Source organism: Protopterus annectens, chromosome 4.part1 (genome assembly GCF_019279795.1).
Source record: "Protopterus annectens isolate FY-2018-M chromosome 4.part1, PAN1.0, whole genome shotgun sequence".
In the NCBI taxonomy this organism is placed as follows: domain Eukaryota; kingdom Metazoa; phylum Chordata; order Ceratodontiformes; family Protopteridae; genus Protopterus; species Protopterus annectens.
In genome coordinates this window covers 453,700,920-453,719,437 of record NC_056734.1, presented here as the reverse complement: position 1 = coordinate 453,719,437, position 18,518 = coordinate 453,700,920, and the positions used below count along the sequence as shown (strand labels likewise).

Genomic DNA, 18,518 nt, shown 5'->3' with positions numbered 1-18,518 from the left:
AGATATACCAGATTTTACTTTCCAGTCCTGTGCATTGTTGTGTGTATTAAAATGTGTAACTTGTAGTGAAAATCAGTAAAGACAAAGAGTGCATATTTATTACCCATGGTGAGGGGAGCTGTATGGTCATTAGACAGCAGCCCAAATGAGCACACTAGAACACCTCTTACCGTGGGTAAAATAAATATATAAAATATAAGTTATGCATGACCCTGCCATTTTACACTGCTATTACCTTTTTTGAATAGTGCTCTTATATAAAGTAAACTTTATTTTGTATCTATCTTTCTGTGCTCATATGACAGTTTACAGAGTTACTATGTATGCACTCATATGCAGAATTATTAACATGGGAATTCATTCATAGCATATACAATTTGCATTAGAGGAAGCATAATAGCAAAGAGAAGGCAGTATACTGCATTTATTGAGCAGGATGGACACAGCGAAAATTAACTACAAGAAAACAGAATACAGAATTCACAAGAAAAATAAACACGCTAAGCAATGTTTAACCTCTTGGTGGCAAAAAAAAAATGTCATATATAGATCTGATAGCATTTAGTAAATGGCACATCCATATTATTGTTGAAGCAGCTAAAAATCATTGCTATGGGAAACCAGGATTTACTTCTGAAATGGACTGTAGAGTGTTGAATGAGAGGAAACGCATGCCAACTGTATATTTGTATCCCAGTCATGTCTCTGTGAGTGATGTTTCTGTTGTTACTGCAATCCCAAGACTTGGTCATTCTATTGAATTCATTGATCTGTATTGTGGACATAGCATTCATGAAGTTATTTTCAGCCCAACCTAGTATAAATTATCTTCTGTCACTAATATTCAGCTTTTGTTCCAGGGTTTACATAACTAACTGCAATGAAGCCTCAGGAGGGCAGGGAAATCATTTCCTGATATTTGTGCTTATGAATTTTGCATTCCTCTTTCATAAAGTCACAGACCATTACAATGCTACAGGCCCCTCTTTCATTAAATGGCTCCTTGATCCCTGGAAAATCATAATCCTGAGCTCTGCATCATTTTCAACCATTTGCCAACCCCATAATTTTCAGCACTCTAGCAAAAACTTTATATAGATATGAACTGTAAGGAAAAAACTTCACAACTGATTTTATTCAGATGTGTGATAATTTAACACCAAAACAGTAGGATATTTAGTTCTAATATCTTAGAAAATAGTTTGTTTTCCTGACTCACTGCAATATTCCAGGGGGTTAGTATGAATATCAGTCCAATGCAAAGTTTTACCAAATTTGAAATCCTTTTAAAAAGCTGCAGAAAGAAGAACTGGCAGTATAGCACACAAGGTTAAGGCTATGAAAAAAACTTCATATGGTAGTCCAGTGTTTAGTTCCCTTGATTTCCACTTACATACCATATGATGCTGACAAGGCCAGTACTATCTGAAAAGTAGCACCTGATAAAATAAACTATACTTCCCTGTTTACATATTTACAGTTACATTTTTCTTAGCAGGTATTTCAGCTGTTGCTGCTGGGAAAGTCTCTACAGCTGCATCATTAGTTTAGTTTAGTAGAAGAGTTAGTCAGCAATGCTACTACAGGTAGTGTTATAACTATTCAGCTGCCAAGATGGAGGTGGAAAATTCCAAGCTTCTTTAACTGCCATCTTCTGAAATTGAGGATGCATCCTCAGGTGTGATTTCTCATATTTTGATGCAGGGAAGGTAAGTTGGCTTGGTGGGAGCAAAATACAGACCCCAGCCTGCCAATGTGATACTTCTAAGCAGCAGATTGGCTTACCATCAAAAACATAAAATGTATAGGACTTTTTGAAGGAATAAATGTTCTTACCTCCATGTTATTAATACTAAGCTCAGGATTGATATCTGTCCAGTTTTTAGTTGGGGCTAATCTGAAGGCTTCTCTTGCTGTATTATAGGTTGCAAGTCCATGGTCCCGACTCTGTTGAATACTTGTGGCAAGGAAGTCACTGCGAGAGAATCTCAATGTTCCATACATATAGTCTGTCAAGGAAAAACGGAGAATAATAACATAAGAATAATCATTATTGTTTTAATCAATACTTAGCAAGTGCTGCAGATGGTATCTACCTAAAACCATGAAATATTACATCTGCAGTTTTCACAGAAGTATGCATTATGCCCTACTATAAATGCTACATGGAGATTGTTCCATGTGTGAATATCTACATTCATGTATTTTGTTATCTTCAGACTACTTCTTCATATGTCTGTATATTCATCCATAATTTGTGTTGCCAATTTATGTTCTGATTAAGAATCTACATGTGTGATGATCCTTCATTTGTGTTTATAATTTCTTCTGAGTATGAATCCACATATGTGATGTTTGCATCTGTGAATACTCCTCTGTTATATCTACAGAAAGTGGCTATGTGCCCATTAGCTACATATGTGTATGTCACTATAGTTATATTACCTGTTAAAATACATACATGTTTACATATTCTGTATTTATACATGTGTCAGAACTCTACAAGAGAGAGGGGGTCATCATTCTGAGAGTAAAATGTAACACTTTCCTTTTTTTTTTCATTTTTCATCTTTTAACATTTTTATGAAAAAAGTCATTTAGTAAAGATACAATCACTATAATACAAATGTGTAAAATTAGAGCTTAAGGAAAATTATCAACAAAGACAGATTAGATTTACAAACTGGTTTCAGAAATTCTGGTGTAAACAAAGGTGTCATTAATGAGACTGACATTTCTTTTTTGGCATGTAATATGTTAAAAGAAAAAGATCAGGCTCATTGTTACTGACAATGGAACTGATGAATGTGGTTTCTTTGACTTGTACATACTTCAACTCATGTGCGGTTTGGCATTTGCAATATAAAATGAGTGAGTGGAATTAATATTCTGAGTTGGATGTATGTGTAAATGAACAAAACATACTCAATCACTTCTCTTGTCAGAGTCAGCATTTGTGGTACATTTACATTGCTTTGTCATCTGCTAGCCTTATTATGTTGGGTAATTCTAAAAAATACAGAATAACTTAGCAGTAACCAATGAGAGGGTGTGATACATTGAAGATTTACCCACAGATGGTGTGGTCTGATTATGAGGCCAAAACCCACAAGTCAGTTATTGCTATTATACAATGACATTATTTAAGAAAGAAAATGACTTACTTTTCTTCACTGTCTTTGTATAATGGCGCTGTGGTGTTCCTCCATTTTGTTTCCGTATTCTTCCACCTTGTTGATGTGCTGCACATGCGTATGGGACTTACGTTCCCATGCTTGCACAGTACAGCAGTGCTTTGGAAAGCAAGCAGAAAAGAAAGGAAGATGTCCTTTGCTTTTGTTTTTTAAAAGGAAAAAAAACGTAAAATCTGAAGAGTTTAGAGGTACAAAAGAGACAGGGCAAAATATAAGGAAAAATCAGTTACACTTCTTTGATTTTGCAGAATGTACCTGACTTTCCTTGTATTTTCTCTGCCCTCTGTACATACGTCTCAACCTCTTAGCTCAAGAAATGTGGACAAAGCCATAAACAAGGAGGGGACAGTATTTTCAGTAGTACTTTTTAGGGTAGAGGAGTTGCGCCTCACCTAAAACAGTAGTTAATGTCGCACCTCTTACAAATGGTATTATGAAAATTATACTCTACAGATGTGCTGAAATATCTGACACATACACACATATTTTTGTTCACAAAGCAAGTTGCACACAATCCACTGTCCCTTGTAGTTGTGAGGAGGAGTACTTAGTGGGAATGTTTACTTTTTCTGATAGGGAGGCGAAGCATCTAAAGTTCAAAACTAGATTTCCTTTCTTCATCACTGGGGCTGGCAACTAGACATAAAACAAGAAATGTGACAGTAAGAATAATAGTGTTTGTGTTTTTGTGCATTATCTGAAGAAAAGTAAGTTGAAACTGAAATGTGTGTTATTACTTAGTGACTTTGTTCCACAGTGATTTGTTGGAAAACCACTAATTTTATAAGGAACAGCTAAAAAATATGAGACAAAAGTCTGAATAGTTGAGACTAATACCTCAGTACACCAGTAGAAAAAAAAAAGTCTGGTCGCTCAATGATACTTCATTTAGTGGACTTTTTTCAATTGATATATGCTTGATTTACAATGGGCACATTGGTTGGGCTGACCAATCAGCATGTACATTATCAAATACTAACTCGCTACTGTTATATAATCTTTTATAGTGCATCGTTCCTTACTTAAAAATGTAGTCACAACCTAATATGTTAATTTCCTTAAATCAAATACTCTTAGTGAACTAAATACATCCTCAGTTTTTCTTAGTATTGGCGGTCTATCATAGCATATAACACAAGTATTACTAAAATGAATAAACAAGAATGAAGCATAAGCAGCCACACTAATAATAATTTCACATGTTAAAACATTCTAGTTATTAATATTAAAAACCTCAGAAATTATGAATATATAAAATATTGCTTGGGGAAAGGAGGGATTAGTTATATTTTTATTGGAATGCAGGTGTGTCTATGGAGCCTTTTCAGCAAAAAAAGTAAGATACTGGCAAAAATAAAATCATTTTTTTTGTAATTAAACTTTGCTATGGTATTTTACATTGCTAATATAAAATGAATTGATTGGAGGAATTACTCAATAAAATTATTGTGTATAACAGAAGGAATAGGCATACTAAGATTACATCACATTGGGCCTGAAAAGAAGTAAAGGGTGAAATCTGTAGAATTTGATACTCTTTATGTATACTATTCTGTTACACTCTTCCTACAGCTCACACTAAGACTAACCTTTACATAATGTATATGTATATATATATATATATATATATATATATATATATATATATATATATATATATATATATACATTTGTCCCTCTTTTTTTTTTGAACAAGAGTCTGTGTATTACAGTTGAAATTTGATTAACGCAGTTTTATTGTGATTTTCAGAATCTTCATTTGTTACAGAGGGTACAACTGTTAATTGCTAACAAATAGCTGGATTACTTAAGTTATGATGACCAATATAACAGCCTCATTTTCTGGGGTTATCTATGACAGAGGAATGTAATGTGTTCAGTGTATACAAGCCTGTGTCTTATCCTATTTTGAATCACAACATTTGAATCTACGTTCACTACGAATGCTTATAATGGACACCAATAACGCCTTGCCAAGCAGTGCTGCCTTAAAACTTAAAAGGCTTGTATTCCTCCAATACAATAAACAGCTAGCTAGTTGTCTCTTTGAATCCAGTAAGTCTGTCTGACATATTTTAGCCACAGTCACCTTTCCTCCTTGAGCGGCTTCATCACATCCATTCTAGACATTGTTTAGCATCTTAATAATCATTGCTTTTTAAGTATGCAGCCAAGAAACTTATCAAATTAAATGTGTCATGTGAGGGGTAACACAATACTGAGCAAAAATGTCCTGACACCATGCAAGAGAATGGTATGCTTGTGAGATATTAGCTGCTGCTAGGCCTATTTACAAAAAAAGTCCAACAGTTTCTTATTTTTGTCAATATTCCAAAATCCATACAGCTTAACAAAAATGATTACCATCATGTGAACAGTCAGGATGAAGAGGTAGAAATTAGGATTACTCATCAGCATTAGTCACATAATATTTTGTCAGACATGGACTGCAAAAAATTAAAGTAACACCCCTAGGGAAGTTGAAAGGCATGTCCCACCCACACCTGCCTTATTGAATATAGTGACCGCCAAGGCCATGCATGCAAAGGAAGTTAAGTAAAACTGACAAAACTGGTTCTCTGAAGGTGAACTTGACTAAACAACTGATAATGTAGTGAGATTGTTGTGCTTATGTGAGCATTTATGACACTTTGCAAAAAATGTATATACAAACTGTCAGAAAGCAGTATTTCAAAAACGATAGTGCATTGTAAAAAATCGCATCGTGGTGACAAGCCTACCTCTCACAATATTATATATAGTGTGCCAAGCAGCAGAGATATTCAGGATTTTATTAAGTTAATCATGAAAACTGCACAACATCCATGTTTTAATTTTTTCACTTTTAAAGCCAGTCACAAAGCGTACTGAGCATCACATAAATTTCATATCATGAAATACACGTTTCCTACATTTAATGTATAGAATGATTTTTTTTAATAGTTTTATTGTTTTTTTTTGTAATATAAAATCTCAATAATGACTTTGAATATATTTGCTAATGTCTTTATAAAAATTTTATGCAGAACAACTTTTTTGCTTATATCACTTCACTACCACTCCCATTTCAGAACACAACAGAATTCATTTTGTGTATATATATATATATATATATATATATATATATATATATATACACACATTTTATATATATATATATATATATATATATATATATATATATATATATATATATATGGATTTACTTCACTTACCTGAAAAACCACATCTCCAACATTCACTTCACCGAGGCGAATACACCAACAAATCAGAAGACCGACATCCGGAACAATGACATTCTGATCCGAGGTAAGTAACCGCTTGTGCACTTAAAACTCGAAAAATAAAATAAAACAACCAAATACTGAGCAATATAAAAAGAATCCAGGCCACCTTGTAGAGGCAATACAGTCTTTATATCAAAACCACAATTACAGATATGAGCGCTTTCGTCTACAAGCTAGACTTCATCAGATTAAAACATACACATCTGCTACCCATTGCTTAAATAGCATTTCCCCTATATGTTGTCCAATTAACATTTAAAGGGAACATATTTAGAAATTCACATATACTAGTCATTCCTTTATGCAATTCCTAAAATACAATTCCTAAGATAACAGTCAGCAGTGTATTAAAACAAATACTTTTTTCTTCATATAGTAAAAAATTCTTGTTAGAACTACAAAAATATATTTGCATAGATGTGCCAAGTTCATTCCCCCTAAAATGTAAAATTATTATTAACATAACTTTTATCAAAATGTTTGTTAAAGATGTCAATACATCCCATATATTTATTTCACAACAAACAAGTTGTTAGATAAATATAATTTTTCTCAACACAAAGTTAACTGTTTCGTATGTGTAATATATAACATGAACAAGACCATTCAGATATTTTCTGCCTTAGATATTAAAACAGACTTAATGGTTACATATTCGTTTAATCCAGGTGTAATAAATGATTTTAATCCCAGCTGCCATTTCATTTCTTTGCCCAACAGGGCATTTTTGATGTCTCCACCCTTAAAATTGTTTTCTATGATAGAATCTATAATACCAAATTTAAAACCATTATATGAAGCGCATACCAAAGAATGCTTGTATAAGGCACTCGTCTCTTTCCCTGTTCTTATATCGTACAGGTGCTCATACATTCTATCTTTTTGTGCCCTCTCAGTTTTTCCTATATAGAATGCATAGCATCCATCACATTTAGCCATGTATATTATCATCCTAGTTTTACAATTTCCCTTACGAAATCTGACCACGCTGTTTAAACCATTATTTAGTCTGATCTATGTTTCTCTGAAGATCATATTACATAAACTACAATTACCACAAGAAATGGTAGCTTTAGAAGAATTTTTATGACTCTCTCCTTGCTCTAATATTCTTTTGAAATTTTTTCCAGTTTTTTACGTAAAATAAGGTTTGAACCCTACTACCCCATATACCTCCTTGTTTATCTTCAGTGTGTTCCAATTGTTTCTAATTATATTGGTAAATGATTCAGAAAACATATTGTATTCCAAAACACAAGCTCCATAGAAATTTTTACCTTCCTTTCCTCTTTTTGTTGCCTTAGATAGTGTTTTTCCCAATAGTGCCACATATTTACTTCCCCAACCTACATACACTTCATTTAATGTTTCAGTGACCATTTCCGCAGGATACCCCCTTTCCAAAAATTTTTTACCCAAAAATATAAACTCGTGAATCAAGTCATCAAAGTCAGAAGTCATTCTGGCTACACTGCCAGCTTGACCTTTGATGAGACTTCTCTTTTGTACCTGAGGGTGATGACTAGTATAGTGCAAGTAGCTATTGCACCAAGTGTCCTTGCAGTATATTTTTGATCTGAAACCATTAGGTGTTTTTATAATAGTGGTGTCTAAATAATTTATACTATTTGCATTCCATGTATGTGTAAAAATAAGAAATGAGGTGCTGTTGTTGATGTAATCCATGAATTATCCTAACATATCCTGAGTTCCATCCCATAATATACAAATATCGTCAAGGAACCTTAAGTAGAGCCTTATGTACTTGTAGAAGTGACTGTGAAATATATACCTGTTTTCCCATTCAAGTAGGACTAAATTGGTATAAACGGGGGTGCAAGCTGCCCCCATAGCTACACCACTCATTTGTTGGTAATATTCCCCTTGGAAGCTGATGTAGTTGTTATCTAATATCACTTCCATAAGTTCCAAAATTAACAAGATCTTATCTTTGGGAAGAGTGGAGTGCTTATAAAGACTTTCTCCAAAATATTCATGTCCTTCTAACCTAGGAATGCTGGTAAAAAGATCTTTGATGTCTATGGTCAGAAAGCTACAACTCTCTGTCCATGTATATTTAGTTAATTTATTTAAAAATTCCCATGAATCTTTTATGAGATGAGGAGTTTTAACCATAATTTCTTTTGTATAATTGTCCACATACACTGCAAGAGGGTGAGTCTTAGAATTTTTAACTGACACTATAGGTCTAAAAGGCGGTTCTCTGATAGATTTATGAATTTTTGGTACACCAAAGAAGCATGGTATAGCAGGATACTTCTGTCTTAAATAATTATAAGTGTTACCATCTATCCTATTATCCAACAAGTATTCCTCCAGCAGAGAATCTATTCTCCTGTATGCTATACTAATCTGATTTTTTGAAACTGGTGAATATGTAGTAATATCCAACAGAATATTCATTATTGCATTACTGTACTCCTCTACATGAAACAATACAACCCCACCCCCCTTGTCCGGTTTCATAATGCGGCAACCATCCTGGACTACCAAATCTTCTAATAAATCCATTTCATCAGTCATCAAATTAGAATGTCCTGCCTTCCACTTGTTACTGGCATATTCTTCATAAATCTCCTCTGTAACAATGTTTTCAAACATTAACAAAACAGGGTACAGGGGTGGGTTGTATGTGCTGCTTCTCACTAATTCTGTGAACATATTACTGTTGTCGTCATTTATGTTATTATTAATATTATTATTAGTATTATTGTTGTTGTTACTATTACCATTGTTGTTAAACAAAATGTTTAAATTTAGCTTTCTAAGATATAACTTAAGATCTATTAAAAGGTCAGCTACATCACCATAGTTTGATTTCACAAATTTGAAACCTTTAGCAAAAAGTGTAAAATGTTCCTTAGTCAAAGTAATTGTAGTATAATTAGATTTAAAGACGTCAATACATCCCATATATTTATTTCACAACAAACAAGTTGTTAGATAAGTATAATTTTTCTCAACACAAAGTTAACTTTTTTTGTATGTGTAATATATAACATGAACAAGACCATTCAGATAGTTTCTGTATTTTAGGAATTGCATAAAGGAATGACTAGTATATGTGAATTTCTAAATATGTTCCCTTTAAATGTTAATTGGACAACATATAGGGGAAATGCTATTTAAGCAATGGGTAGCAGATGTGTATGTTTTTATCTGATGAAGTCTAGCTTGTAGATGAAAGTGCTCATATCTGTAATTGTGGTTTTGATATAAAGACTGTATTGCCTCTACAAGGTGGCCTGGATTCTTTTTATATTTCTCAGTTTAAGTAACCGCTTGGCCGTCCCGAAAAAAAAAAACTCACCCATATTGAGGCTTCACCCCCCACACCCCCCAAACTAAATATACCAAGTCCAAGATTGCACTACCACGGTGGTAAAGGGAAAAGTTCAACAGGATGGCCAAGCGGTTACTTACCTCGGGTTGGAATGTCAGTGTTCCGGATGTCAGTCTTCTGGTTTGTCGGTGTATTTGTCTCAGTGAACTGAATGTCGGCGATGTGTTTTTTTGGGTAAGTAAAGTAGACCCATATATATATATATATATATATATATATATATATATATATATATATATATATATATATTTTAAATATAATTTTAGCTATTTACAGAAAACAGAAGTGTTTAATTGGAAATTAATAAGAGCCATGGGGCACTAAAGTATTTAGATGAAAAACCTACAGATACAGTTGGGAAAATGCAAAATACATACCTCGCAAGTCTTCAACTACAATGTTATCTTCTTTTTCAGCTATCTGTGATGCCATTCCAAAAATAAGGTCATCAATGTCCTCTGGCTTCTCTACATTTTGATTCTAAAATGAAAACAAAGTATTAAAGTAGCTATTCTTATTCACTTAAAATATAGCAATCTATTTAAACACAGGAACACTTGCACAATGTGTTACGTTACTTTCCCAGACAAAATCATCTGTTTCACACATAAGAATATATTAATAATGCTTGCCTGTCTTATCTCATTGAATAAAATAAAAATACATAGGAATGCACTTATGGCTGCACATTTTTTTTTCTCAGAAGAAGAGATACTGTCACTAAAATATACAGTGCCAAGGAAGTAAATACAGTTGTCAGTTCTTAAAAAAAGACATCTTTTTTTAACAAAAGACTTGGCCATGCCTCAGAATAACTTTAGATTGGAAAATCTGAAAGTACTACTAGGTATACTTAACGTCTTTAAGGATAAACATTCAGACAATTCCTTTTATGTCTAATTTCTGGGAGAAGGGAGTTCTTAAAAGTACAAGTACAACTAAAACCATACTTTGACTGATGTCTGCTGTATTAAACTCTGGAAACTGCAATCATAATTCTCAATTTGCCCCCAATTTTGCCTTAATTTTTTTTTCTGTCCCTCATAAAATTTTTGATTTTCCACCAAATTGCTGAGGATTACAGTCAATCAGTAATGCCAGATAATAGAGGCTCAGACTTGTTGCATTGAGAATGTTCTGTACATTAGGGAAACTGACACAGCCTCTTTTGGAACTAAGGGAACATAATACACAACAGCACTCTAACATTAGAGTCAGGTCATACCAAGACATCATTGGAATGTGCACTATGACGTGAAAGTATTGGGTCCATTGTCACTGTGGGAATACACTCATGAGGTGTTAAATCAGTACAAAAAACTCAGCCCTCTAATTATTAAATGAAGCATCCCCAATAAATCTAATCCTTTAGTATGCTGCCTTCCAAATGGACTTAGCCTATATAGCAGCCAGAAGAGGATATGGGTTGATGACACAAGTTTGGACAAGTCACACTATGATCTGGAATGAGACACAGTTAAGGTGCTGTCAGTAAATAACGCCACCACCCACCAAAAAAAAAAAAAAAAAAATAGATTCTCACAGTACACACTGGAAACAAAAAGAACAGGAATTTGGAAAACTTGCAGAACACTTGTCTGGAAATGATCTCATCTGTAAAATGTAACAGGAGACATTCTTGCTTTCTCTCGCTCGCTCTCTCTCTATATGTGTGTGTGTGTGTGATATATATATATATATATATATATATATATATATATATATATATATATATATATATATATATATATATATATATATATATATATATATATAAATATATGTATATATGGATCCCTAACCACCACACACTGCACCCTAACCTAACTCACTTAACCCACCCTTAAACACATAGTCCGTCCTAACCCTAACTCCTTAACTAAACTACATTCCTAACACTAAATCCTCACTCTAACACTTATCGAGTCCGTCGGGTTCTCACCTTGTCGGTCATCTGTGTTGTCGGTCTTTTGGTGTCGGTGATTTGTGTGTCGGCGTATAGGCGGCGTGAAGTGTAGGGGATCATATATATATATATATATATATATATATATATATATATATATATATATATATATATATATATATATAAAACTCCTTAACTCATTTTCAGTGGAGATAAAAATGACCTGAAGCATTTTACTGTACTCAGAAAAAAACCCCAACATATAAAGAATAAACTCTGAAACTAAAAGTGTGTATTTTGGAGTTAAAATACCTGACGGTTCCAGTAGCTATTGCAAACGCGAAGGGCCTTAGAGGTATTTGTGCCATCTTTATTGACTATATCCCGGAAATTACATGTTCTGTTCCTAAAACAGAAAACCAGAAATTATCATCTGTGAATACATTATACTTTTTATTTTCTTTCACTCAGGATCAAATAAGCAATCTTTAGTATAAGAAGCTTTTTATCTTCACCCTTTAAAAAAAAAAATTTTTCACCACAGCAAGACATATTGCTTTCTCTATATCTTTGTCAGTTGTAGGTAAAGACATCCAAACCAAAAGATAAAAAGGGTCAATGCAGATAAAAAAATCAAGCACATTGGGAAGTTAACGATCAAGATGTCATCACATGATCTTTTACAGCAGAGAAATGCTTCCATGAGTAGTAATATATATATTTCAACAGTCCATATTTTAGATATGTAATAGTCTAACAAGGCTGATAACCATATTATACAATGAGATAAAGGCATTCCTTTCTTACCCTACTCTGTACATCTTTGTGGTTAGCACATCCAAACACAATTATCTCAGCTCATGTCTGGGAAATCCTTTGTGGTTGTCATGTGTATAATATCAAGGCTTATACTTAGGGAAGAACTGAAAATGCAGGAGCAATATGTGTTACATCAACATTTTAGTGGGCTAGAAATATTTGCACACCTCTGAATAGAAAAAGCTAGTTATATACTGCTTCTAGCTTCACTCTCTTAGGGGTACTATTTCACTGCGGCATTTAGACACTTAATAAACCCCTCAACCCAAAACTGATTTATGAGTTTCCTCTTTCTGATATGCACTTAATCCTTTGTGGGCTTGTTATTTAGTCATGCCTTCCATTTTATACTGCCTATCTTCAAGTTAACTAACAGTAATTTCGTTTAATGCCTTCTCTAAGATTAATGTCTTCCGTTTCCTAGACACATGCCATATGGTTGAATTATTGTATATCCTGCACAATACGGACATAGTTCATTCATTCTCATTCCTGATACAATCCAGTACGGAGACCACTACCATGTTTATTTGCCATTCAGTAATCAGCCTTATATAATGTGTATTGATAATTCAGTCTAACTGGTCCTGTATAATTGCATGTTATATAGTTTAGCCTTATGACATATTAGAGAAATCTAATGTCATACTCAGTTACTCAGATATATCTATTTTTTGTTTCACCTTAAGCTCATGGTTTACTGTGTACTTACTAAGTTGCAATTAGCAGACTAGGTGGGTCATTAAAAAAACAGCTAGCACCTTGACTAAAAGACTTTATGGGATTCTCATAAAGACATATATTAGAGGGTCTAGGATTGTTTTGATAAACTATGCCATCCGGTTATATCATTATATATTTATTTACTTAGTACGCTTGTATAATATTTGTTGCTTCGGTAACAGCATATACATGTGAATACTACAGGATAAGAGCTGGACAAAATAGAATATATACTTAATAGTTTCATTAGTTGTGTAGGCTGTCTGAATGCCTCAAGTTTGGCATTTGATTTATATGGGTCCATTTCATTCGGCCTTCTGGAAATGGTATTTTAAAATACAGTGGAATATTTTCCCATGCAACCAATTTTCCTGTAGTATTTCACTATGTGACAAGTAAAGTTTGAACAAGATTATGGAATGTCGACATTCACGTGGGTATTTTGTTGTATAGATCATATCAAACCAGTCTTCAGGAGATATTCATCAAACCTCATTCAGAATTCACCAGGTCCTCACTTAGTGCCTTCCTGTCTATGCTCAGTACAAAGTGTTGCAATGCCAGATATACAGGTTTGGCAAGAGGGTCTGAACTCCTCATTTCCTGTGATGTCCTCTAGTCCTAGAACTTTAAACCACAAGTCTACCAAACATGCAGTGCAGCTGGAACTTACTACCTATTTATGTTCTGTTGAATGAAATACCATCTGTTATAAACCCATAATGATGAGGTATGTCAAATAAGTAACATGGATCATCTGCCCTTAAATAATTCTAACAGTATGACATGGAAAACTGATTGAAAAAGCAGCCATTGAACAGATGAAGAGAGTTCTAATGATACAAAGTAAGTTTTGCATAATGTCAATAAAAGGGGTAACCCTTGCACCCTCTCACTTTATTAGTCTAATCTCAAGGTCACTCCTGACTCAAATACAAAAATCTGCTACTCAAGGAACCAAAAAGGAACTACAAGTGTTGCAAGAGAACAATACTATCTGCTGAACAACTGTGCCACCCTAGTATAAACTACTACACCATCAAAAATTGTGGCATGGAACCAGGCCATGGCTGACAACATGAGAGCAGAAGTAGCATTTATTTTAACTGTGAATATTCAGGAATGTTCTAACATAGAAATAGTATGTTAAAGTTGTTGTGCTCTACATCTTCTGTGCCACACATTCTGTAAGGTTCTCTCTCATCTCCTTTTACTAAATACCATAACATAACATAACATAGCATAACATATAACATAACTTATAAAATAACATGACATACTAATAAAGCAGCCCTACTTAGCCACAGCCAAGAGCAAACAATGACCAGAACTTGAATATACCTTTACCCTTGCCATTCTTTGCCATCTGCATTCCACTATGCAAATAAATAACACATTGAAAGAGAAATGTATTTGTTTACTGAACTTTTCTTTGAAGTCCTGTCATTTAATTCTTTATTTTACATTTGTTTACCAGGAGTGTCCGACTGAGCCAAAAAGGCTCATTTTCAGTGGAGGTCCGGGGAGAAAAGCTCCAAGTTAGTCAACAATGTTACCACAGAATGTCAAAAAATAATACGTTACATAGTACAAAGTGATACTATTGCGCTGAGATGACAAAAAAAAAAAAAACAGTACTGCAAATTATGAAATAAAGTTAGTTAGTCACACATCAGTGACTAAACATTATGCATTTTTTTATTTATGGGTGGGGTGGGAGCCTCACCAAATTAAACAATTAGAATTAAAAATTTACAGTAATAAGCTGGAGATCAGTTCCAAAGGAAAGAGTCAGGGAATATAAACATTTAGAGAGGAATAATATAGGATGAACAGTGCTAAAAAATACTGGGGGGGGTTCAGCCTGGTATTGAGTAGGGGCATAGCCAGGTTTTAGTCAAATGGGCCTTAACAACAGCTTTAAACTTGGAGGGGTTAGCTGTGCAAAGAATGGGCTGGGGAATTGTGTTCCAAATTTTGGAGATGTGCTTTAAGAACAAGGCATCATCATAGCTATTATTGGCTTTAGACACTTCTAGACAAAGTCTGTCAGATAAGCAGAGGGATCTATTGCTAGTATGGTGTTTTACTTTGTTTTTAAGGGCAGGACATTTATCTGGTGGGTAGATGATGGAATGACAAATTGTAAGTTGTTTGAGGCATTGTAGGTTTGGGTGTTCCAGCCAGTCTAGCCTGTGAAGAACTAGACAGTGGTGTGTTCTGTATAGGAGGTTGGTGGCAAACTTTCTTAATTTTTTGTAGCAGACTTCCAGTTTATTTAGATTTGTTTTCTTTAAATTTGTGAAAATTGGAAAGGCATATAAGAGTGTGTAGTGTAGGTGGCTTTGGGCAATGGCTATTCTGGAGGTGTGGGTGAGGAATGGTTTGGCTCTATAGAGTGCCCCGAGTTTTATGTGAACCTTTTTGATTGTTTGGGATGTCATAACTTAGGGATTTGTCATTGGTGACACCGAATAGTTTGGTATGGTCTACTGGCTCTATGTTGGTGGAGTAGATGGTGAAAGGGATGGGGGGTTTAGTTATTTTATTGTTCGTAAATAATATTAATTTGGTCTTGCTGGGGTTGAACATTAGTTGTTTGGTGGAGAGGTAGTGTTCAACATCTGTAAATGCATTTTGTGCTTTTTGCAAGAGTTCAGGGACTGAGGTGGCTAAGCGGATGAGTGTCGAATCATCTACATATTGTATAATGTTAGCTGATGTGGGGGCTGAATTGAGATCATTTGTAAAAATTGTAAAGAGAAGTGAGCCAAGTATGGAACCTTGGAGTATGCCTACTGAGACTGGTAAGAGTGTGGATATATTGTCTAACCATTTAACAGCTTGTCTGTCTGACAAGTAGCTATGGAACCATGATAGGGTATGTGAGAGAGGTTTAAGGTGGCTAATTCGTACATACGTTTTTGGTGCAAGACAGTATTAAATGCTTTCACATGAAATATAAAGCCTGGTATTTCTTGACTGGTTGATTATGTCAGTGAAGCTAACTAGGGCAGATGTGGTGCTATGCTTGGGTCTAAAGCCATGTTGTGTATCTGAGAGGTGGTTATCCTTAATGACATAGGGAAAGATTTGTGAGTGTATACATTTCTCAAAGATTTTGACAAGGGAAGGGAGTATAGCAATGGGTTGGTAGTCTGACAGTAGTGTTGAGGTGCATCCTTTGTGTAGGGGATATCTTCCAGAGTTTCCAGACATATTGCTTGGAGATGGACTGATTTATTAGTAGGGACACTGGGTAAGTAATGGCATCAGCTGCTTGCTTCAGGAATTCATTGGGGAGCAGGTCGGCTGCTAGAGATGATAGTTTCAGTAGATGGAGAAGATTGTTGTAGCTTGTGGGTATTGCTTTAAGGTATTGGTTACATTCTTCAATAAAATGGTAAGAAGTGCTGCAGAAACTGACATTTATGAAGTCTATGTGCTTTATACTTTTAGGAACAAGCCTCACACTGCTGGCTGACTTAGATGGCATGCCTAGCTGTAGCAAAACAGGTTCCCAGGAAACACTAGGGAGAGGGAACCAAGGGTATTCACTAGAAAAGGAGTGCTACAAGCAGGATTTGCTTTTTCTTGGCAAACACTTAGAAAGAATGCCAGTAATTTGAATTATTATCACAACATATAGTAATGTCAAATACTAGTAGGAAGGTATGTTGGTGACATACAACTCAAAATCATTACCTGGGCGGCACAGTGGTGCAGCGGTTAATGTTGTCGCCTCACAGCAAGAGGTTCTCCGGTTCGATTCTCGGCTGGGGTGCCTTCTGTGTGGAGTTTGCATGTCCTCCCTGTGTTCATGTGGGTTTCCTCCGGGTACTCCTTTTTCCTCCCACATTCCAAAAGACATGCATCTGGAGCATTTCTCCCCGGGCCTCCGCTGAAAACAGGCTCTGTGGAACCTAGTCAGACTTTCCCGGTCAACAAATGATAAATAAATAAAAATAAAAAAATTACCTGCCATGACATTTGAACAAAACCATGTGAGAAACACTATGCATGACCTTCTGATATGTATGCATTATTTTAAGACCATAGGTCCAGGTTTCATAGAGAGTTACACAACAAAGATGTTACAAATCTCACTGTGATTAAGTGACAGTTACTGTTATCACCACAACAGACTTACTACTCATAGTGTATCTCTCATTTACTTGGTTGCATTGCATTTCATTTTTTACAATGTTGTCAAAATCTGCATGTTATCAGCTTCAGAGAAAGAGTCCTTGAGGTGTAAAACAGGCAACTATCCCAAACTTAAGTAGATTTAGATGACACAATAACTTATTTATTAAGTTAGTCTAAAACCTTCTGCAGTTTTGAAGCTGCTAAATCAGTAAGTGAGGGATAAAACTGACCTGTTTCCCTTTCTGACAGCTCACAGGTAACCTGCTCAGGTCCTCATCTAGCACATTTAATATGGCAATGAGGAAGTCCACTATGGCCTTTTGTCCGAGCTACTCCATATTTTAAAGGAAGACAAGAAAGATGAGAACTTTCCAGGGAGAACTCAGCAAATGCTGCTGACATTGTGAACTACAGTACATCCATACATAACTATACGTTGCTGTCAGAACATCCTGTGTTAGATGGAACAAAAGGGGGACCACAGACAAACTCTTCCTACAATACTGAGCATTCAGGATTGTGTACAAAACTGTGATCAGGAGACTGTGAATGAACATTTCTGTTATGCAAGTGTCTTATGCAAGCAGCAAGATCCCTGTACCTCTTTGTGGTCAGTGTGCGCCTCTCACACTCCTCTTACTTAGTATCCAGGGTAATCAATACTCAGATAAAAGGTGACTACTATTTATTTCCCACCAAAAAATCAACTGTTGGTCGCATCCCTGTCCTGTAGAGGGCTAAATCCCGAACTATGTCCAAAATGACCTGCTTTTGATTAGTGGAAAGGAAGCTGGAAGGATTGGGTGGGGGAGGACGGGCTCATGTTACTGATATCCAAAAAATGCCAGAAATCCAAGTAACATGACTCCACAGCCACCAGGAACAAAAAACAAAAGCTGATGTGAAATGCGAAAATCTTTTATTCAAGTAGGTCCAAGAAGAAATAAACACAAGCGCTTTCACTCAGGATAATCCTGAGCTTTTTCAAGTGAGTACAAAAGCATTTGCTGAAGCCAAACCCTTTTATATAACCATAGGTAACACATTAATTGAAAACAGGTGTTGTCAATCAGTTG

General features: G+C 34.9%; 1 protein-coding gene across 2 annotated transcripts in view; it reads right to left on the bottom strand.

The window, feature by feature from the left end:
* The window catches only part of LOC122800916 (dual oxidase 1-like), a 250,375-nt gene that overhangs the window by 138,021 nt on the left and 93,836 nt on the right, over positions 1–18,518 (bottom strand). For both annotated transcript variants that reach the window (XM_044070274.1, XM_044070275.1), the window contains exons 10-12: positions 12,064–12,157; positions 10,223–10,325; positions 1,837–2,009 (exon numbers count right to left, since the gene is read on the bottom strand). In XM_044070274.1, coding sequence (XP_043926209.1) covers positions 1,837–2,009; positions 10,223–10,325; positions 12,064–12,157 — 370 coding nt within the window. The remainder of the gene's footprint in view (positions 1–1,836; positions 2,010–10,222; positions 10,326–12,063; positions 12,158–18,518) is intronic.